The sequence below is a fragment of the Rousettus aegyptiacus genome, unplaced genomic scaffold, assembly GCF_014176215.1.
Source record: "Rousettus aegyptiacus isolate mRouAeg1 unplaced genomic scaffold, mRouAeg1.p scaffold_m13_p_1, whole genome shotgun sequence".
Taxonomy (NCBI): Eukaryota; Metazoa; Chordata; class Mammalia; order Chiroptera; family Pteropodidae; genus Rousettus; species Rousettus aegyptiacus.
In genome coordinates this window covers 20,846,657-20,869,332 of record NW_023416284.1, presented here as the reverse complement: position 1 = coordinate 20,869,332, position 22,676 = coordinate 20,846,657, and the positions used below count along the sequence as shown (strand labels likewise).

At 42.4% G+C, this 22,676-nt stretch overlaps 1 protein-coding gene and 1 pseudogene across 5 annotated transcripts in view; one reads left to right on the top strand and one right to left on the bottom strand.

Annotated features, from left to right (window-relative positions):
* Window positions 1–22,676, top strand: part of CSMD2 (CUB and Sushi multiple domains 2) — a 544,176-nt gene that overhangs the window by 498,166 nt on the left and 23,334 nt on the right. For 3 of the 5 annotated variants that reach the window (XR_001597587.2, XR_001597586.2, XM_016150537.2), the window contains exons 52-57: window positions 1,285–1,458; window positions 2,702–2,875; window positions 9,222–9,395; window positions 12,212–12,400; window positions 15,975–16,148; window positions 19,770–19,952. Coding sequence is in view for 2 of the 5 variants with exons in the window: in XM_016150537.2 (XP_016006023.2) it covers window positions 1,285–1,458; window positions 2,702–2,875; window positions 9,222–9,395; window positions 12,212–12,400; window positions 15,975–16,148; window positions 19,770–19,952 (1,068 nt within the window). In the remaining 3 variants the exon portion in view is untranslated. Of the gene's footprint in view, window positions 1–1,284; window positions 1,459–2,701; window positions 2,876–9,221; window positions 9,396–12,211; window positions 12,401–15,974; window positions 16,149–19,769; window positions 19,958–22,676 lie in introns of all 5 variants that reach the window. The other 2 variants (XR_001597588.2, XM_016150539.2) reach the window with 2 other exon arrangements.
* On the bottom strand, window positions 17,101–17,219 carry LOC118606538 (annotated as a pseudogene).

The following is a 22,676-nucleotide window of genomic DNA, read 5'->3' as shown; positions in this document are numbered from 1 at the left end:
CTTCTTCATTGTAAATTGTTTTTCTTTGGTTCAAGATAGTTTCAAAGTTCAGGGTCCCTGGGAAGCAACTCTGAGACAGAGGTTTATTAGGGGAGTGCTCCTGGGATCATCACCTGTGGAAAGGGAGGGGAGGGGAGGGCAGGGCAGGGCAGGGCAGGGGAGGGGAGGGCAGGGCAGGGCAGGGCAGGGCAGGGCAGGGCAGGGCAGGGAAGGGAAGGGAAGGGAAGGGAAGGGAAGATGGAGAAGTTGAGTTCTAATGCAGTATCAGTGAAGGTCTTGGCCAACCCCACAGGGAGCTCAGAAGCCAGGGTGACACTTCAGAATTGTCACAAGTTGAGGAGAGGGGCCTTTATACCTCCATACTAACCAGACATTGGGTGCAGGCTGCCCCAGGAAGAGCACATGACCTTAGAAGGGAGGACTCATAAATCGAGGCAATCTGAAGGAGGCTAGCAGATGAGGAAATAAGTTCTTCAGTCCTAAATAGGGATCTGAGTGGCTCACCACAGCATCCACTACAATAGGAAATACTCACATTTACCTTAATCAGTAAGGATGTGATAGAGGAAATAAGTGTCTGCAAAGGTGTAGAAGGAGACAGCTTGTCAGTGAGCCATGGAAAGTTTGAGACTGGGTGGCTGGATGGGAGAAGGATTGATGCCTTCCTAATGGGGCACTGGTGTCTTATGCATCCAAGTGCAGACGCTACGGTGGAATATAACCATGTTTGTGGCAGAGTAGAAGTCACAAGCGTGTAACAGCTTATTACAGCGAAGGCATGCACATTACAGTGCAACCTTGGCCATAGCGCCTCACCCATACGTCAGTGGCTATCTGCAGCGCTCTGTTGAGAAGGAACGTGAGGCTGCTGCTGGGCTCAGCAGAAAGGACCAGGATGTCGATTCGCAGTGTCTGCCCTGAACACCACGGAGCATACCTCAGAATTTCCATCTCTCCAGTATGGTCATTCCTAACCAGGGTGTGTACCTAAACCACCCGAGTTTTTTAAAAACGCCCCTGCTTGGACCAGAGATTTTGAGTCACAGGTCCAGAGGGGAATCTGGACAGTTTAAAAGCCCCTCAGGTGCTTCTGGCAACACCTCCAGTTGAGAATCACTCCCCCAGTGTAACATCACACACGTCACTGTCATGACTCATACTCTGGTTGAGTCTCAGGAGAGTAAGATGAAGCAGGTTTTATTTTTGTCATTATTCTTGCTGATCAAGAGCAACATGTGTCCCCTCACTTGGGGCTGGCTTACTGAGGATTTTGTGATCTTTTAGTCATTTCCTGTGGAGAGCTCCCCATCCCTCCCAATGGGCACCGCATCGGAACATTGTCCGTGTATGGGGCAACGGCCATCTTCTCCTGCAATTCTGGATACACACTCGTGGGCTCCAGGGTGCGGGAGTGCATGGCCAATGGGCTCTGGAGTGGCTCTGAAGTCCGCTGCCTCGGTACGTGACTCCCCAGGCCTTTCCTGCCGGTTTTTTCCTTCTCGGGACAGGTTTGATCTTTCCAAAGCTGGATCCCAGTCTCAGAACAATATCATCTTACCACTTTCATAAAATGCTTAATCCAAACACCAGCTGTTGGGCATCTACCTACCATAACGACCCTCCCCTAACTTCTCTTGGGCACCCAAAAGAATGAGAATAACTTAAAGTTTGATGAGACAAACCTTTGAGGAGTTCTCATTCTGATCAACGAAACACTTTCTCACGGGCCTTTGTGTCATGGGAGAAGCCCCAGTCCCCACCTTCAAGGCAACGCACAGCTAAAATATCTTTTATATTACATATTAGTGAATTTTACAGATATAATATTTTATATATAATATAATATAGACTTATAATATAGAAATATATTTTGTCACTTATTCTATACATCATATATATGCGAGTGTGTGTATATGTGTGTGCGTATAAAATAAGCTATAACAAATTCTTTAAAAAAAAAAACAGTTTACAAAGAACAAAGTTATAGTTATAATTTCTCCCATGGCTAATCCATCCCCTGCCTAAACCTTAGACTCTAAGTTTCTCTCTCCTCTCACTCCTTTCTGAGACCTTTCAAGTCCAAAGGAGGGTCCCCAGTACACAGACGTAATAGCATAAATCGGGTGGTCTGTACCAGGGTGAACACTGCTCCCCTCCCACTGTCTCAGGCCCCCGTTGAGTTATTTCCACACAGAGCCAAAAGATGCTAGTAGAAATGCTAGGCACACACTCTGCCCAAACCCCATTTAATAAAAATCACTCGCCTAGCTTTACGTTGTGTATGTGCCTTGCATTCAGCCAGACCACCTGTTTTGCATGGTGATTTTCAACACAGCTATGCTTCAGCGGCATTGATGGAGACCGTGGTGCCCTCCATGCCCTACGTGCTCAGTAAAGACTAGTCGATGAGACAAAGGAGAGAGAAGCGGGGCACCTTTGTATAGACATAGAAACTCAGAGATGAATGGGTACTTGGGATGCAACTTTGGGGTTGTCAAGTCTTCAACACGACTTCTGCCATGTCTAGGATTCCTAAAGTCACTCCTGGATTGCTACTCTCAGGGGGAGGTGGGAAAACAATGAGCGCTTTGGTACTTGATCCTTTTCCCCTCCATCCCTGTCTCCCCCAACCCTGACCAAGCCCCACTTCCATTTTCTGTAAACTCCTTTCATTTGCCCTCTTTCCCTGTCCTCCACCAAGCCGGACACTGCGGGACCCCTGAGCCCATCGTAAATGGACTCATCAACGGAGAGAACTACAACTACCGGGGCAGTGTGGTGTACCAGTGCAGCGCCGGCTTCCGGCTCATCGGCATGTCTGTGCGCATCTGCCAGCAGGATCACCACTGGTCGGGCAAGACCCCTTTCTGTGTGCGTAAGTATGTTATCCACTCTCCCTAGCCACGGGCTCAGATTCAACATGGACTTTCTCCCTTGTTCTCTTGATTAGGTTAGCTAGAGGTTTTTGTATGTTTTGTTAATTTTTTTCCAAAGATGCGATCATCACATCTATTGCTTTTCATTTTCTGCATATCACTAATTATTGCCTTCACCTTTATTATTTCCTTTCTTGTTACGTCTTTTGGTTAACATTTTATTCATTTTCTAGCTTTCGACTTGGGAATTTAATTCATTTATTTTCTTTCCTTCATTTTTATCGATTGTTATGGATCTAAGTGTTCAAGGCTGTAAAATTTCTTCTGATCGCTGCTCTAATTATATCCTATAGATTACAATAAAATTTTATTGTTAGAAATTCTGTAACTTTGCTGTTAATTTCCTTTTCACCTAGAACTTTTTGAATAGAGGGTTTTTTTTAAAAAATTCTAGATGGAAGGACCTTTTTAATTTTTCTTTTTTTATTTATTTCTAACTTTATTGCATTGTATATCATATTTCTACTTTGTAGAATTTACCGAGTCTTTGTGGCATAATATTTGATCTATTATAAGTGTTTCATACGCATTTAAGAAAAAAAGAGTTTTAAGGTATAAAGATCTATATATGGTGATAAGATGTGCCTTCTTGATTATGTTGTTTCTGTCTTGTGTACACATTTATTATTTTGTCCACTTGACCTGTTTTGTTTCGAGAGGTATTTTTTAAAGTTTTCTGTTATTAGTGTCCTTCCATCTATTTCCCCCTGCATATCCTGTAGTTTCTGCTACTTAAAGGTAATTGTTGTGTTCTTTGGTTCATAAATATTCATAACTATTATATCTTTATTGCATTTGTGGTTTTAGCCCTTTAAAATGTCTTCTTTGTCTTTTTAAGTATTTTTTTAGCATGAATTATACTGTGCCCGATATTAGGCTTTCAATTCTTACTTTCATCCTCAACAACATCATAAATAACATTTTATACTTATAAAATTTTAATGCTATTACCTTCTGTTTCCTTATTTAACCTTTTATTATTATATCGTTTATCAATTTTTTTCAGTTTTTAGTAGTATTCTTTGACTTTCACCTACTACGACGGTCAGGGAGCCTATTCTGCTTCCCCTGCTCCTTTCTCTTCCCGCTTTTAGTTGTATTACTTCTACTTTGTCAGAACATAAAATGTTCATTATAAGGTTTATATAATGTTATTCTGCCCTTTCCTCTACCTTTATTATAATCCTGGATCTATAATTAAATATGTTAAAAGTTTACCAGTGCTGCTGAAGTTTTCCCAGTTTTCTCTTAGTGGGGTCAAGTTCAGTCTCTAGTAGATTTCTTTAGTGCCTCCTTTGCATAATGTTCCCCAGTTCTTGCAAGTTTATAACTGTTTTTCTGAACTTTAAAACTTGAAGGACAGCTGGATTGAATATAAAATCCTTGGTCACTATTTCCTCGATTTCTTAAAAACGCTCCTCCATCATTATTTTGCATTGCATGTTACTCTTAAGAATGCAAATAGTAGTTTAATGCTGTTGTTCTTATAAGTTATTTGGAGGCTTTTCCCCAGGCCCTGATGATTATTTTCCTTTATCCTTGAAGTCTAATATTTCTACAAGAGTATGCCTGAGTTGACTGTTCCGAGGCAATTTCCCCAGATATACTATGGACTTTTGAATATGTAGATTCAAGTCTTCTTTCATTTCTGAAACATTTTCTTGGATTATAGCTTTAAACAGTAATTGAAGCCCACTGTTTTGTTTTCCTTCTAAATCAACTCCAATTATGTGTACGTTGAATCTTTTTTTCCTGTCTTCTATTTTAGCCTCTTTCTCTCTGATCATTTTTACTTTTATCTCCTTTTAATTCCATTGGTTGTTTGCTGCCTTTCTTTAACACCTCTTAGTAAATTACCATTCTAAGGATAATTTTTCATAACTCCAAATGCTTATTTGTGAATATTTAATTCAGTTCAGAGTGTTATTATCATTTTCTTATACTTCATGTGTTTTGTTTTGATGAGTTTTTTTTCAGCTAAGATGCTTTGATCCCTTCCTATTTTCTTCTTATCATAGCTTTATCTAGATTTAGGCTAATGTTTTCTATTCATTTTGTGGCTTTAGGGTGGTTTACAAGAGCACCCTCTTCTGTCCATGTAAGGAAGCAAAATTGTTTTGTTTTGTTTTCTAATAGAAAGCTTTCTTGTGTGTGGAAGGGAGAGTTGTGTGTCCTCCATTTTGTTTATTTCTCTTTTGTTTTGTAGAACCCTAAATTTTTCCCCTTTTGCTTCTTTTTCCCTTTGTTACCCAATCTCCAGAGGATATCTCTTCTCTGTCTCCCTCCCTCCCTTCCTTTCTCCACCCCTTCTTACCTTCATTTGTTTACCTTTCATCCTGACACATTGGAATCCTTTTTCAATATGTTCACATTTAAGATAAATGTTCTTTTTCTAGCAGTGGTTTTAGATCAATATTTGGCCCTTCCCCTGCTTCTCTCTCTCTTTCCATGAAGTCTTGCTCCCCACAAAGACTTGCATCAGAAGCATGAGAAATTGTTCTGCTTGGGTTTAGTGTTTATTTTTCTCCTTACACATAATTTAAAGTTTATAGCATTCTCTGTCTTTTAGTTATGCTGCAGGCCTGGGCTTTCTACAGTTTTATTTGTTCTTCTTGTTAATCTGCATTTTCTGGATTTAGATGACCACCATTATTCTCAGCCGCCTGAAAGTAATTTGGAAAATTCTTCACTTTTTAATGTTCCCCAAAGTAAGCCTTTTAGTGAAGTGCAGGGTTTTGTTCTTAATTTTTGTAAGGCCAGTTTTGTTTTTAATTCTTCTTCTTTGTTTGCTTTTTCATATATGAGATGGAACAGTAAAGTAATAAGACTCAGTAAACAATGCATGAAAATTAGTCTTAATATCTTCTAAAGTATTAAGTTTACAGAAAGCAACACACCCATCTGTATTCAGTTTCTCTTCCAGATGTGTATAAACAAAATATATTTGGTTTCATCCAGGAGACAAAATTCAAAGGCCTTCAGGAAATTGGCACAGAATGTGTGTGAAGAGATTGGGTTATAAGTAATATGGAATGTTGGAGTCTAGAATTAAACAGAGAATGTCTTATTGACCTAAATATATTTTAAACCTGGGCCATACTGAAAGGCTGTATAGTAAAGTAGTTAGACACCACTTGGACCCCGGACCTAGATTGCCTGGGTTCAGATCCTATATGTACCACTATATAACATACTGCTATATGACAAAATGACTTAGTTGATCTCACTAGTTCTCAGTTTTCTCATCTATAAAACACAGGTACCTCAGAGGGTATTACAAGGATTAAATAAATTAAAACGACATCTAAAATGGTCAGAACAATGCCTGACACAGGTGTTAAGCAGATGCTGCTGCTATTATTGTTGTTGTGATGATGGTGGCGATGACGTCACCACCCTGTCATATCACAGAATCCAGGATCTCTTATACCGAGCCCTATTCTCTCCTAAAGAACAGAAATTTGGGAATAATCTAGAGAAGGAAAGCAAGAGTAAAAGAACAAATATTTAGAAGTGATTAATCTGTGGTAGGCACTGTTAGCTGTCATCAAATATAAATTCAAGGTTTTCAATATCAACCACTATCAAAACTTTCCAGCAATCCTTCTTTAGTTATCTCTCCTGCCTATTCCCACACAACTTTCACAATTTCGCTTCTTTTCTAAAGACCTATAATCCATCTCCCCTACTTATATTCTCAGCAAAGAGCTAAAGCAAACAGCTAAGATTACCTAGAATCAGAGAAACTGGGTTCAAACTTAGATGAGCCACTTAGAAACTGTGTCCCTTGAACCAGTCTCCTGACTCCTCTGAAATTCGGTTTTCCATGAAGATAATGATGGTGCCTACCTCACAGAGTTGTAGGGATTAAATAAAATAATGCATATAAACCCCAATAATTATTAGCCAATTATATAATCTCACTTTCTATTTTGCAGAGATAATAGAGACCATCAGACAATAACTCCTTTAACTTCCTGCTTCCCCACCCACATTCCTGTCCTCATCTGTATTCATCCTTGCCCCTTTTTTTCCCACCTCTATAGAAGAGTCTCTCTCCAAGCCCAAAGTTTTGCCTTCCACTGAGTCTCTGGATCTCCTTCTCTCCTGCCTCTTTAGTGAGCTTAGTCTGTTTTTAACTCTCTCCTCTGTACTACTGACTTTCCCTGTCTATTAATTTCCCTCAGCCTATAAGACCATATTCAATAAACATTTCCTTAGCATCTACAATGTACCAGGCACTGTATTAGGTGTCATGGATAAAGATGAATTGAATGTGTCATAGTCTCTGCCCCCAGGAAATGTGGATATAGTGATTCATGTGCTCAAGCTCTAGTTAAGGAATCCTCATAAGGATTCCTATTTTCCTTCCTCTTGATGGTTCTCCTTGTTCCCTTTTCAGCCTCGGTCAGTCAGGGTCCTCCAGGGAAACAGACCTATCTGGGTGTCTGACATTTCTTGAGACTCTCCCTACGGCTTCTGTGACACTCCTACCTTCTGTTGAGCTTTGTTTATCTACTTTGCTGACCACCCCTCAGTTTCCTTTACAGATGTTTTGGTGGATCTGCCCTTCAAAAGGTTGTTATTCCCAAAGGTTTTACTACCCAGAGCTCTTCTCTCACCATATACAAGTGGTTTTTAATCTTGAGGAGGAGGTCGTGACCCTTTGTGAATCTGATGAGAGCACTGGATCCTTTTTCAAGCTGATGGCATACACCCAATATTTTGCATAGAATCTGAGCGAGTTCACAGACCCTATGAGCTTATCTCCACTCTCCCACCATCTCATTGACCTGGCAAAGTCCTACCCACCCTTGAGATTCAGCTCAGATGGCAACTCCCTCTGGGAGCCCCTCTTAACCCTCTCTCTCCCCAGTGGAGGGTAGATGCCCCTCCTCTGTACTGGTTCTATCCCAGCATCAGTCCCCTCTATCGAAGCAGTCTACTGTCAGGGGAGCTCCCTGAGGTCAAGAATCATATCGTATTCCTCCTTATAATTTATCAGTGCATAGCAGAGTGCCTAGCACAAAGAAAGCACTCAGTAATAGTTAATGAAAAGTAAACATATGAATCTATTTCGAAGCAACACTGTTAATGCATATTGAAATCCTTACTTTATAGATATAGAAACTGAGGCTCAGAGTGAATCTTCCAAAGTCAGGAAAGGGCAGAGTTGTAAATTCTGGTCTGCTGCCCCCTGTAGCCCATTCTCATCCTACCACTCCAAGCTGTCTTGAACCCCTGTAGTCAGTCCACTAGTAGCGTATCTCCCACTCTGCTCAGCTCTCTCCTCTTGAATCAGGAATGCTACTGTCAAGATTTACAAAAAAAAAAAAAAAAAAAAAAACCTGTCCCTAAAAGATACCAGAGTTGGCCACAACAAAAACTGGATCCTGTATGCTCTCGTTCTCCCATCCCCATCCACACCCTTTGGGCTTGGGGCGGGGTCCTCACAGATCCAAACTGGGATAAGAAAGCATTCCTCATGGTCCTCGGCCTCTCACAGCTAACCAAGGGAGAGGCCTGGCAAAAGCAACAAGTGAATTCAATCCAAAGTGACTGGAACCAGGCGGGTTCTAAATAGAACTGAGGACTGGGGAGCAAAGCAGAAGCCCAGGCTTGCATCCATCTATGCACTCACTCACCGATTCGTTCGTTCACTCGGCAAACATTTATCAAGCTCATTCTTCTCAAATTGCACAGATAGGCCATTGCAGGTTACTGGGGCAGAGTAAGTAAAAGAGCCCAGAGGAAGGCCAGGAATTACACCAGTTGAATTCCCTTCACATGGAAGGAATGGAAGGGGAGGAGTAGTGCTCTCCTGACAACTCTGGTTCCCTGGTGTTGGTCTGGCAGGGTGACCAGTCCCTTTGTTCAGGCTTGATTAGTATGGACTCTGGCTCTACCAAGATTGGCCGAGGAACTAGGATGAGTCTGAATCAGCCGAGGAGTAGTCATCAGTATATCTAGCAATGAAGCCTGAAGGTGGGGAGGCACGAGGATCAGCAGCAGGAAAGGAGGCAGGACTGAGTACCCGGATAACAGAGAATTACAATCCAGGTCTACTGCCCTATGGGGAGTCATAGAAGGATTTTTCTTCAAGCTATGGACATGCCTTCAAAGAAGAAGGAATGTCCCCATGATGATTTCAGGGAATAAAGATTTTGTAGCAGAAGAGATGAACGTTAGACTTATGGCTGACCTTCACTTGATAGGCATGCCAAGTGAGAAGAGGATGAATTTGGAATAACGAGAAGGCTTACCTATCTCCTGTTTTGGTTACAGCAATTACCTGTGGACACCCAGGCAACCCAATCAACGGCCTCACTCAGGGCAACCAGTTTAATCTCAACGATGTGGTCAAGTTTGTTTGCAACCCTGGCTATGTGTCTGAGGGGGCTCCTAGGTCCCAGTGCCTGGCCAGCGGGCAGTGGAGCGACTTACTGCCCACATGCAGAAGTGAGTCACCCATCTTCTCCCCCTCTACCCGCAGTACCTCAGCCATCTGTGGTTAGTAACCCATGAGCAGAAGCCAGTGGATTTAGTCCTGGTGTTATTTTGACTCTGAGAAGACTTAGGGCAGAGAAGCATCATAAATGGGGACTTTCTCAACCCCTAGGCAGAGCCATATAAAATTTCATCATTGGTTGCATAAAGAAAGCAAATGAAGTTTCGTATTTCAAAATAGAAGTCAAAAACCATCTTGTTTCCATAGCATAGAACCAATAATTCATCGTTATCATGTAGAGCCCTATTCTTGATGACAGGAAAAAACCATACGGGTTCAAATGAAAAATAAAAAGTAGCATCTAGGGTTTGGGATGAAGGAGGAGGGAAGAGAAAAAAACAAGGGCTCAAGAGGCAGACTTTGTGTAGAGGTTATTCCAGCCCCATTTGCACTATTTGGGAAATAACTCCTAAAGCTTTTGAAGGCTGTTCACAGCATTAAGGACAAACGGAGCTGTCTGCCTCTTACCAAGAATGTCCAGGCAGGCTCGATGACATTTGAGTGGAGAGTCAGAGTGGGCTGAACACAAGCAAGTCATGCCCTGATCTGGAGGTTGATCAAGTCTTCATTGCTGTAAGGGCTGAGATTCCCTGGAACTATGAATCCTCCTTACAGTATCTGGGGGTACATGGTAATTGGCTGTGCAATGTGTCGCAAGTCATTTGTAACTGATATTAAAGGATCAAATTTTCAAATTATTTTTTAAGTAAATCAAGATACATTTATAACTAACCCTAAAATAACAACTGTCTCTTAACATTTCAAGATGCCATTTTGCATTAGAGAAGGTTCCAGAAAACATAGGGAAAACTGCCGTGACCTTGTGTTGTGCCTTCTTTTGATGGTCTTTTCGGGCAGGAAAGAATTGAGAACTGCTGCTTTTGGGGTGTTATTCCATGTCTCCTCTCCTCAAGAACTGTGCTTCATTTCCCCAACACAAGATGCAAATTCTTCTGTAACTCTGCCGCCTACCCCGCAACCAGCCCCTCTTGAGCAGAGCTAACATGCTCGAGAGCTGGTCTCGAAATCAGAGTGTTGTGGTGAAATCCTCAGAAACCATGGCCTCCAGTCCCGCTCCCCACCAGCCCAGTCTCTGCCTGGACAGAGTGACCTGCCTAAAGTGCAAATACGATCAAGTCACTCTCTGTTTATGCCTTTCCACACATCCCACTGCCCTTATGAGAACAGTATTCTCCTCCACTTGGTTACAGGGTCCAAGAGACCTGGCCTGGCCTCCTGTCCAGCCTGATTCTTCTTCACTTCCTCTTCCTCCAGCTAAAGCTCTGCATTGGGTCCCATCCACACTGAACCTCACCCATTTCCTCACACATGCCCTGTGTCCACACACCCCTGGGGCACTTCACCCCAGTTTCCTCAAATGCATTCTTCTCTATCCCCCTCACCACCCACTCTTTATCTGGGCGACTTAAACCCAGTCATCAGGAGCCAGCTTATAGCCTGCCTGAGTTTCCACTTGTTTTAGTCCATGTCTTCTCATGGGCCACCTACTTGGAAGACCAGCCCTAACCAGCACCCTGCACTGGTCTAGGTGCTCTGCTTTGTGCTTCCAGAACATTCTCTGCTGCCCCTACCAGAGCATTTATTTAACAGGATAATTGCTTGTTTTTCCTTTTCTCTCTAAACCAGCAGTTCTCTATTGGGGACAATTTTACCCATACCCCTGCGCCAATGGGGGACAGAGGTCTAAAAACATTTTGGGTTGTCACACTTCAGGGTTTCTGTTGACATCTAGTGGGTAGAAGCCAGGGATGCTGTTCAACATCGTGCAGTGCACAGGACCGGCCCAATAACAAAGATTTATCAGCCCAAAATGTCCACAGTGCTAAGGTAGAGAAACCCCACTATAGACTTTAAGTTCTGTAGTATACTTACTGCCCAGCACAATGCTTGGCACTCAGTATAGCCCAATAAATACTGTGCATGACTAAATGCCACTAACCTGTTTCATGACACCAACCTCTCTGAGCCTCAGAGAGGCTCATCAAAGGTAAAATACCTTTCACCTTAAAAGCTTATCAAAGATTTTAAAAGCCTGCCCTGATGCATATGACATTCAGGCAAGTTAATGGATATGTAAGTGTTTTGAAAGCAGAAGTACCCAACATGAGTTATGAATGATATTGTCATTATTCTAAAATCACACTCTTATTTTGAGTTAAGCTGCTTTGGAAACACTTCAACATTTAAAAGTCAAATTTATTCCCCAGGATATTAATCTTTCCCTGAAATACTCATAAAAGTGATTAAAACAGTTTCCAAAAGAGCACAACCCCTGGTCAAGTCAGATCAGATGCATCGGTTTTACAAAAGATGAGCTTTGCTGCAGGAGACACAGTGTACCAGGGATCAGAAGCACTGAGCGAGGCATTCATGCCCTCAAGAGACTCAAGTATTCAAATAAATCACTATCTGGGTGGATGCAGTCTGCAATAGAGGTGTGTGCGAGGAGGCACTAAGGAGGAAAAGGTTCACTAGTCTGGGAGGAGGTGGGAAGGCTTCTCAATGGAGAAGATGTCTCGCTGGGCATGCAAGGATGAGTGAGTCCCTTAAACAAGTGATCAGGGTTGGGAGGGAGAAGTACCAGCCTCAGGACCAGGCAGGATCTGCTCCAGGTCACCTCTTATGGTCTAGAAATTTTGCCGTACTGGGGAATATATGCCCATTCAGGCATCTGAATTCTCATTTGAAAACATATGAATATCTTCACATCCAGGTGTCTGCATCTAATTGTCCCATTCCATTGCAGTCATCAACTGCACAGATCCTGGGCACCAAGAAAACAGCGTTCGTCAGGTCCACGCCAGCGGCCCACACGGTTTCAGTTACGGCACCACTGTGTCTTACCAGTGCAACCACGGCTTCTACCTCCTGGGCACCCCAGTGCTCAGCTGCCAGGGAGATGGCACGTGGGACCGTCCCCGCCCCCAGTGTCTCCGTAAGTAGATGTCATCTACCATCTACTCAAAATGATTGCCTGTGCAGGCTGATGGGATGGTTCATGTCAAAGGACTGTCCTCCCCTCTGTGGGGCGTGTGTGTGTGTGTGTGTGTGTGTGTGTGTGTGTGTGTGTGTGTTAACTCACAATGATGGTCACTCTGGCTGCTTGTCAGATGTCAGAACCCTCCTTGGGCCCCAGCTGCATTAGTTACCATACCAGTTCACATGCTCTTTCTTCCTGCTTGGAGGCCTATCCCCTGCCTCTCGAGGACTGCCACCAACCTCTTCAGCCTTCTGGGCTCCCTGCTTCAGAACTGGCTGCCTGGCATGATATTGTCTCCCATTTTATTCCATCTTTGCTTTTCCAGAAAGACAGCACATGAACCCCTATCCTTTGAAGGATTAAAGCAGAAATGCCACTTTCTCTTGAGGCAGACAGACCTGGATCTGAATTCTGGCTTCGCCACTGACAAGCTATGTGGTCTGAGAGAAGTCCATCAACCTCTCAGAGCCTCTGTTTCTTTGTGTATAAAAACGATGCTCATACCTAGTCCATAGGGTATTAGAGGGTTAAATGAAATAATCCATAAAAGTTCCCAGTGTAGTATCTAGTAGTCAATAAACAACAACTTATTTAATGATTATTAGGAAAAAATATGAGGACAACATGTGAAGGGAAAAGAAACGGAGAGGGGCGGTGATTAGACCGCTGCCTTCTGGTTGCTAGCCTCATACATCCTTATGAGAAAATCAGTCCCTTGATCTCTTGCTCTCTCCTCTTGCTCCTAAAGTTGAACCCTGTGATTACTCTCTCCCCCATCTTCCTAGTAGTACAGGTGAAGATGCATTCCAGAGCAGTTAACGGGTGTTGGTTTCTGGCCACACAGCAGTCCGCTTATTGTAGACGAATGATACACACTGTGTCATATCCCCACGCACTCAGTCTGCATGACTCCACCTCCTCATGTCCTGTGCCTCTGCATACGAGAGGAGACTGGGGCAGCTCCTCACCACCCAAACTCCCCTTGTTGGAGGACCCCACCCTGGCCATCCAGCCCCATTTATGACCGACAGACTCAGAGGGCTTGGAAATGGACCGCCGACCGCGTATAGCGATCCCAGCTGAGATTCAGGGCGCGTGCAGGTTCAGATTGTATCTTTTGGTAAAACAAAGCTTTCATTATAGTAAAGTTACTCGATCTGTATTAATTTCTTTGCCCTAAAGTTTATTTTATCCAATGTTAATGTTGATACTGAAGTAATTAATTAATATATAATTATATTAATATAATTTATAACCAGCTTCCTTTGAAAGATTTAACCATTTGCATATTTTTTAATGGAATATAATTCACATACCATAAAATCTACTCTTACAAAGTCTATAATTCAGTGGTATTAACATTCACAAAGTTGTGCAGTTATCACCACTATCTAATTCTAGAGCATTTTCATCACTCCAAAAGGAAATCCTTGAGCACTCACTTCCCGTTCCCCACCATCCTGTCCCCTAGTAATCATTAATCTACTTTCTGTCTATGGATTTGCCTATTCTGGACACTTTACATAAATGGAATTAAATATGTGACCTTTTGTGACTGGGTTCTTTTGTTTAGCATAAGGTTTTCAAAGTTCATCCATGTGATCGCATGTATCAGTACTTCATTCCATTTTATGGCCAAATACTATTCCATTGTATGAATATACTACGTTTTATTATCCACGTCTCAGTTGATAGACGTTTGAGTAGTTTCTACTTTTTGGCTATTGTGAATAATACTGCTATGAACACTTATGTGACCATATGCTTTCAGTTCTCTTGGATCTATACCTAGGAGTAGAATTGCTGAGTCATGTGGTAACTTTACGTTTAACTTTATGAGATGAACTGTTTTCCAAAGTGGCTGCACTATTTCGCATTCTCGCCAGCAGCATATGAGGGTTCCAATTTCTCCACTCCTCACTTACACTCGTTATTGTCCATCTTTTACATCACAGCCATTCTAGTGGATACGAAGTGGTATCGCATTATGGTTTGATTTCCATTTCCCTAATGGCTTATGCTGTGAGCATCTTTTTATGTTTTTCTTGGCCATTCGTATCTCTTCTCTAGAGAACTGTCTATTCAAGTTTTTGCCCATTTTTAATTGAGTTGTTTGTCTTTGTATTACTGAGTTTTAACAGTTCTTTATATATATTCTGGATACTATATTCAAATACATGATTTGCAAATGTTTTCTTCCATTCTGTGGATTATCGTTTCACTTTCCGGATAATGTCCTTTGATGCATGAAAGGTTTTCATTTTCATGAAGTCTAATTTATCTGTTTTTTTCTTTTGTTGCTTATGCTTTTGGTGGAATAATTAAGCAATCATTGCCTAATCCAGTGTCACATCATGATCCAAGATAATGTAATCTATGGACAGGCATATTTTTACTTCTTTTCCAACCTGGATGTCTTTTACTTCTTTTTCTTACTTATTTGCCCTAGCTAGAACTTCCAGTACAATGTTGAAAGAAGTAACAAGCACAGATATTCTATTCACGTTCCTGGTCTTTGGGGAAAAGCTTTCAGTCTTTCACCCTTAGGTGTGATGTTACCTGCTCTTCGCCCAGATCTTGCATGGCTGGCCTCTTCACATCACTCAAGTTACTGTTCAAATGTTACCTCCTCAGAGAGCTCTTCCCTGACCATCCTACTCAAAAATAGCATCTTTATCCCACCCTTGAACACCCTTTTCCCGATGTAGATTTATTTTTCTTCATAGCTCCCCTAAAATTACCTATTTATTTTCTTATTTATAGTCTCTTTTCCTACTAGAATGTAAGCTTCACAAGAACATGGACTTTACTCTCTCAAATACACAAAACAGTGCTTAGCACCTAATAGGCACTCAATAAATATGTGTCGAATAAATGACAGAACCTGGGGTCAAACTGGCTAGAAAATGGGAAGGGAAAGTGCAGTGACCTTAATGGCATTGCCCGGCCCTGGCCTGGACACTTCGGATATTCTAATCTTATCACTGGTCTCCACAGTTGCACTATGGTGTTTCAGGAGAGGGAACTTTCAGACTGAGGAAACAAGTGACAGGCAATTGTAAGATGGAATTGAGAAAGGACTATAACGGGCCCTTGTTCTGGAACCTGTGACTGATGCAAACAGTCCTGGGATGACGAGTGCCCGTTTTGTATTACGTATACTATGTGTACCACCTCTCTGCCAGAGGCATCTTGTGTTCTACGGCAGTGAGGAAATAGGGAGGAGAGATCACAAGAAGGAAGAAAGAAAAAAGAATATGACTGCATATCTACTACCTGCTGAGAAGTTTCACAAATATTATCTCTTTAACTTTTAAAATAGTTGATTTCATTGATATGGAAACCGGACCGCGGGATGGGTAGGCATTGTGTGCCGATGTCAGGTGGGTGTGGCAGCAGGAAGTTTGCTTCGATCAATACCCGAGGTTTCTCTTCCTCTCTGCCCGTCGCTACAAAAGGCCTAACGTGTGTCCCCCGATGATGATCTATCCCTGTGCGGAGTTGCTGAGATGTTTGCTCTTCCTCGCAGTGGTATCCTGTGGCCATCCGGGCTCCCCGCCCCATTCCCAGATGTCCGGGGACAACTATACCGTGGGGGCAGTTGTGCATTACAGTTGCACCGGCAAGCGGACTCTGGTGGGAAATGCCACCCGCATGTGTGGGCTGGATGGACACTGGACCGGCTCCCTGCCCCACTGTTCAGGTATGGGGCCTGGCATGGGGGTGAGGGGTCCAACTGAACACTTAACTGATGGGAGGTGGACGAGCTCCCGAGGTGCGAATGTGACAGACAGGAGGAAAGCAGACTTTTGAATGCTCACCCCATCCCTCATAAGCAGAGAGCACAGGTATCAGAGGTCCCAACTGGACTTCGGTCCAGCTTCATCCCCGTAGTCAGCTGTAGCCAAGCCTGTACAGCCGAGAGATTACAAATTAGGGAGGACATAGCTGTTCTAGCAGTTTGCGGTTCCCAGATGATCCTGTTTTCCAGAATTAAGAGTACTGCCAAAATATTGAACCTGGTATTAGTTAGGTTTCCCCAGAAAGGAGACATTCCCAAAGTGTTCGCCACGATTTAAAAGGAATATTGGCTTCCTGAGACAATCCCCAAACATATTGCTCTGTTACCACCCAGGACTTTGGCCCCTCACCCCTATAAATCTCATTAACCACCCATTTGATGAACTGGGCAGGACTAGGTATGAGCCACGGGGACTCCCTCAACCTGGACTAGAGGAAGGCCAGATTTCTGGGCTGCTAACTTCATTCTTTTTGGACTTCTGGTGGAAATGGCTTGGGGAGGATGGCATGGAGAGGACAAGGGCCATGTATATTGAGGCCTCCTGACTTGTCCACAGAGCAAGTTCCAGAAAGAAGAGACATCCCAAAGGGCAAAGGCATGCATTTCCCATCCAAATGCCCATCCATGACTACATTTGCCCCAGTATCTTCTGTGAATAATCCCTTTGATTAAAACTCTTCCCTCTAGACACTTCTCAAGGACATTGAGCAAATGGTACTGGGTTTTTATTATTATTATTATTATTATTATTATTATTATTATTTTTTAGGCGAGACAACCCTCGGTTGACCTCACAGATTGCAAGGACTTTGTCAGCTTACAATCCCTTATTTTTTTATTTTTTTATTTTTTACGCCTATAGCACATGGTCTTCCTAAGTGGTCTCCCATCTAAGTACTGACCAGGCCTGATCCTGCTTAGCTTCTGAGATCAGATGGGATCAGGCTTGTTCAGGGTAGCATGGCCATAAACAGACAAATGGTACTCTTAAAGTGTATTTGGTCTATTTGCGGGATCATTGTACTCCATGGGAAAAGGAAGCGCAAAGTAGAAGAGAAAGAGACCAGAGAGAAAGCCCTGAGCATCTCCTGCCTGTATAACCCAACCACACGTCATTCTCATGGTCCATGGCATGGAATCCAAAGTCTTTTTTCCCAAACCATGCTTTCCCTTCTTTGGAGTTGTCTTAGCAAAGGCTGGAAAATGACCTACTGGAAATATTATTGAAACAATTCTTGTCTGAAGTAGAAAACTAAGCTAGAAAACCTCCAAGACCCTTTCAACCCTGAGACAATTTTGCGACTTCCAAAATACTTGTCTTACATGTGAAAGAAGGGATTCTTGGCCACATCAAAGTTCAATAGGGCACCCTTAGAAGTAAGCTGACACCTTGGGAGCTTGAAAATGTAAGAAGAAAAGAACCTTCATGGGATATGGGCCTCACTCATTAAGGGTTAGATTGCATCCAGCTGTCTGAGCCCTGATCCTGAATATTCTGAGTAGTTCGCAGTCTCATTTCTCCTGTATATCCATCAAGGATGACAGACACTTAGGCAACGAGAATCATGGGCAGAGTTTTTCAGGGACCTCTGAGGACAAGATTAGAAGGGATTCTATAAATGCTAAGTCTGAGGAATGAATGAATCTTAAATGCCTTAGATAAGAAAATGGTAGATGAAAAGAAAAGGCAACTAGGAAGCAATGCTAATGAGTAGAATATAACTCCTCCCTTCCTGAAACGTACAGATGTCATCTTTTGCAACAGCTTCTCCTGCCAGTCCTAAGAAATGCACAGTCAGGGTTCCAAGGTCAAATTTTTGAACCTCATTCTGCATAGTCCGTGCACCTAGATGCTGCATAACGGAGTGTCCTGAGTCCTTGAATCATAAGTCCCTGGGCCATCAAGGACATGCAGAGATCTCTGGCATTTGAGACATACTTTGGGAAGTTCATTGCCCAACTCTGCCGTGTTGTCATGTTGCTGAGTTGTCATCTGCCTCAGGGTACAATATTCTGTCCCTGACTTGTATTATTGAATTAGAAGCTCCAAACACCACAGTGGGGGCCATTCTGACAGATAAGTCCCCAAGATTGGAAAGTTCCACCCTCAGCCCTATTGTACATTATTGCCGGCTTTGACTGAGGTCAGCTAGCCAGTGCAGGAGTTAGATATTCACCATTAGGCGTGCTTTCCAGGGGACCCAGTACTGCCGTTGCATGAGCCACATCATGGAAAACTTCCAAAGATAAGAAAACCTGACCAAATGTCATGGGCTCTCTTGTCCCAGATGTCTGAGTCAAAGGTTGAACAAATCTCCCTTTCTTGGTAGAGAACAGAATGGGGAACATGGTATTCTCATAGTCTGAGGTTAGACTAGAAAAGGATGTAATTCTAAAATTAAGAGGAAGAGACATAAATAGTAAATGGTGGTGTATACATGACTTAAACATTTCTTTACTCCCACAAACTGTGGGCACTCAGAGGTACCATTTGATATGGGGTCATGAGGAGATACGTTGCACATCAGTTGGAAACTTCATCTTCTCTTGCAGTTGCCATTTATTCCTTCATTTTCTTCTTCCTTTCTCACGATAATCATGCCCTAGTCTAATCCAATGATGTCCCTTACATCTCTATTAGTAGATGTGTTGGCTCCCATAGGCACCAGATCTTGTGGCTTTGTCTCCTGTCTGTACCCTGCTTCACCTCTTGGGTGGGTTTGTACAACATCGGAACCCCGGTAACTGCAGAAATGTAGCAGGAGGCAAGAGGCAAAGGAAGAATGAAATGAGAAGGTCTTAGACATTTAATCTGAAACCCACCTGTGTTGTGTCATTTGCGAAGAGGGAATCCTCAATTAAAGGATCAGGATTCAAGCCGGGCACCTGAGAAGCTGAAACTATGCTAAGGAGTTTGGATTTTATCCTATAAACAATGAGAAGCCAGCGGAGACATTTCGGCAGGAAGAAGTAAGATCAGATGGTTAGTGGTGGTTCCTTGTTAAGATTTAAAGATAAAATGGAAGGTGGATTAAAGAAGGAGTTTAAGAGGAAGGGACGTTAGTTTGGAGGTTCTTGCAATAGTTCAGGCAAAAGAATGCTCAGCATCAGTGGAACTGGGAATGGGGAGAGTACAGAATCAGCAGATATTGGTGGGGAAGAGGTAAAAAGGAGAGGGAGATACGGTCAGCCTGGACCACTGACACTCCACACTGGCACAGACCAAAGAACAAAGACACAATCCACCACAGAACCTCCTGTCTGCCTTCTTTCTTCCCTTGCCCTGTGCTCCCCTGGGGCTTACCTGTGACCTCAGATCCATGTGTTCTTTCACTACTGACTAGTAATACAGGAAGGAGTCTGTCTAGGTAACTCAGACTAGACACAGTCAGTTTTCACCCGCCTAATTGAAGGGGCCCAACTGCTTCCCCTTAACAATGGCCCCGTATCTTTCTCTGCCAGTCTGCTACTCTCTTTCTTCCATGCTGAAAACAATGAGGTTTGTTTGGTTCTGGTCCATAGGAACCAGCATGGGAATTTGTGGTGACCCTGGGATCCCAGCCCATGGCATCCGTTTGGGCGATAGCTTTGCCCCGGGAAGTCTGATGCGCTTCAGCTGTGAACCTGGCCACGCCCTCCGGGGGTCGTCAGAGCGGACCTGTCAGGCCAACGGCTCATGGAGCGGCACCCAGCCTGAGTGTGGAGGTAATGTATGTGACCATTCTGCTTTTCCCCTTTGCCTACCCTTGTTTTCCCACTCTCAATCACAGATAAAATCCATGGTCCCATTTGAACCCTTGGCCTCGTGGATAGTGGATATCAACAGACAGCTCACGTTCCTTCTCATTAGTGATGTACAGACAAACATATTCCCTACCCTCATCTAAGAAGGAAGGGAGGAAAAAAAAAACAGAATAAACTAAGCTTAGCCCATTTATTCACTTAGTTCTCATATACTTTCATTCAAAACTTTATGCCAAATACTGTAGCATGTGCTAGGGACACAATGGTGACCAAGACATAGATACACCTTGCCCTCTTTGAGCTCGCAGTTTAAGGGAAGAGACCACGTTATACAAGCATCCAAAGTGCCAAGAGAAATAGAAATCCAATTTTTAAAACCCTTAAAAGTAATATAAATTTTTAGTGTTCCCTAAGGTAGTCACCCCAGTGGGGAAAACTACATTGCTCCACATACTCCTAAATTTCTGGGGGGAAAAAAAATCTGTTTTAAAACCTCTCCTCCCAGAGTCTAACTTTTTGTAGCTGCTCCCCAAATCCCCCTGTCTCTAAAATATGGCCTGCATTGTACTCTACTAGTTAGGAAGCGGTTTAACAGCTGAGAATAAGATTGACTACGAAGATGTTGGAAAAGGAAGGAGACAATATGAAATCATCACCTAGCAAGAGAGGAATGGAAATGGAATAGGGAAATATATAATTTCCAGGCAGTGCCTAGGGCTCACTTAAATTGAGAGGCCATTAATTTAAAGGGAGAGTAGTCAGCATTGGTCTGGGTTTTTGCTCAACCACATATTGCTACGTAGGTGCAGGCACAGGGTAGGTGAAGCATTAGGTGTGGGACTAGGGTTTAATCAGGCAAGTAACACATCAGCAGAAAGTGACGAGAGAGATGAGGGTACACAGAAAGCAGTGATTATGATTGATCTCGGCATCTAAGCTGGGTAAGGAGGGGGAAGGTTTATGAGTGGAGTAGGAGGCAGTGAAAGAAAATGGTAAAATCAATGGATTAGAGGTCCCAGTAGGACCGAGAAATCACCAGAGAATGAATCCCAGAGGGAGTGAGCTGAAGAGATAAGAGGTAGTGGTTAGGGAATAGGCTGTTTGAAGTCGAGATTATGGAGTAGCTCTGCAGAGCCTGGGAGAATATTCTGGCCTATGAGCAGAGGACACCTGCCCAGGTCCTCTTTCGTGCCATTCAGATATGCAATGGAAGTTAGTCAACATGTCAGGAGTGTTCAGGGAACAGAAAGTGAGTGGCTAAGTGAGTTTGGACCTGGAAGAAAATGTCGGTTGAGTGTGTGACTTCCCTTGACAAGATCCCACTTATCCTTTAAGGTTCTACTAAAATTCTTATCCCCAGCCCAAATAAGATTCTCCCTTATTAGTGCTTTTTTTTTTTCCATCAAGTATAACACTTATTACATCATGTTTTAGTTCATGTGTTTATAGACAGGTTCTTAAGAAAGACTGAGCTCCTCAAGGGCAGGGGACATGACTTGCTCATCACTCTGCATTCCTGGGACCTAGGTGCACAAATATTTGTTAAATAGATGGATGTTAAAGCCTGTCTGTTGTGCTAATTATATAGGAATCATTTTGCATATTTGACTTTGGGATCACATAAATGTTGTACATGCTTACAGAATAAAATTAAATCAAAGATTAGAAACAAGTAATCTCTAAATATCAAAATCTAAACAGGAACAAATGAACTTAACTATGTGTCAAGAATTGGCGATTTAATAACCTAGAGAAAATGAAATTAATTACTTGAGAAAATGAAATTCGAGTATGGTATTTATATCCTAAGGACAAAGAGAACTGCAGTGAAACCTTAAGCCGTTTTCAGAAATCATATTGTTAGTAATAATATTAGTAGTACTATTCTAAAACTATTACATATATAAAATACTATAATAGGTATGGATAAAACCAATTTAAATTATTTATTATAATTAAGAACCAAGATTTTCAAGATAAAGACGATATAATATAAAAGTTAAAAAGTTAAGGAAAAACTCTTAGTCCTAAATTTGGATTGGTAATATCAGTATAAACTCATAATGTATTTTCAATTTGAAAAGTTATTTGCCCAGCTGTCTGCTCTAAAAGTCTAGAATCAGTAGCAGTGATTGTGGTTTTTAAATCTATTCTCCACTAAAAGCAGCCTGAGCTCTTTGGAAAATAGCTGATTCCAGGTCTGGGGCAGGCAATACACAAAGGAACTTAGAACAACTTTGTCACTCCAACAAAGAGTTTACCAAAGACGAATGAGGTCATGCCAACTTGAAGAGGCTCGCACTAGCCAAAGATGGGACCATTTGAGCATCAATGAGAATAATAGTGGCAATGGTTGGCAACATGGCCAATAAGTTTAAATCCATGAGTTCAAATGATTGTCGATCACCTTTGGAGCTTGCTGAAGAACGAACACATTGTTCTGATGTCTGACTAAAAAGCAATCAAGCATTTTCCAGTCTTCCTGTATGAATTGTATATCAGGGTAAATAAATATTTGATGATGGGCAAGTTCTTTATTAAAGAAGTCAAGTGAATGCAGAAAGAACTATAGAATTAGAATATCACCATTTTCTATCCCCTAATGAAATAATGAATCTAGTCAACAATCACTCCTTGCTGCTAAAACCATTATGGGAAAAACTAATGAAAAATTTATAACGCCAG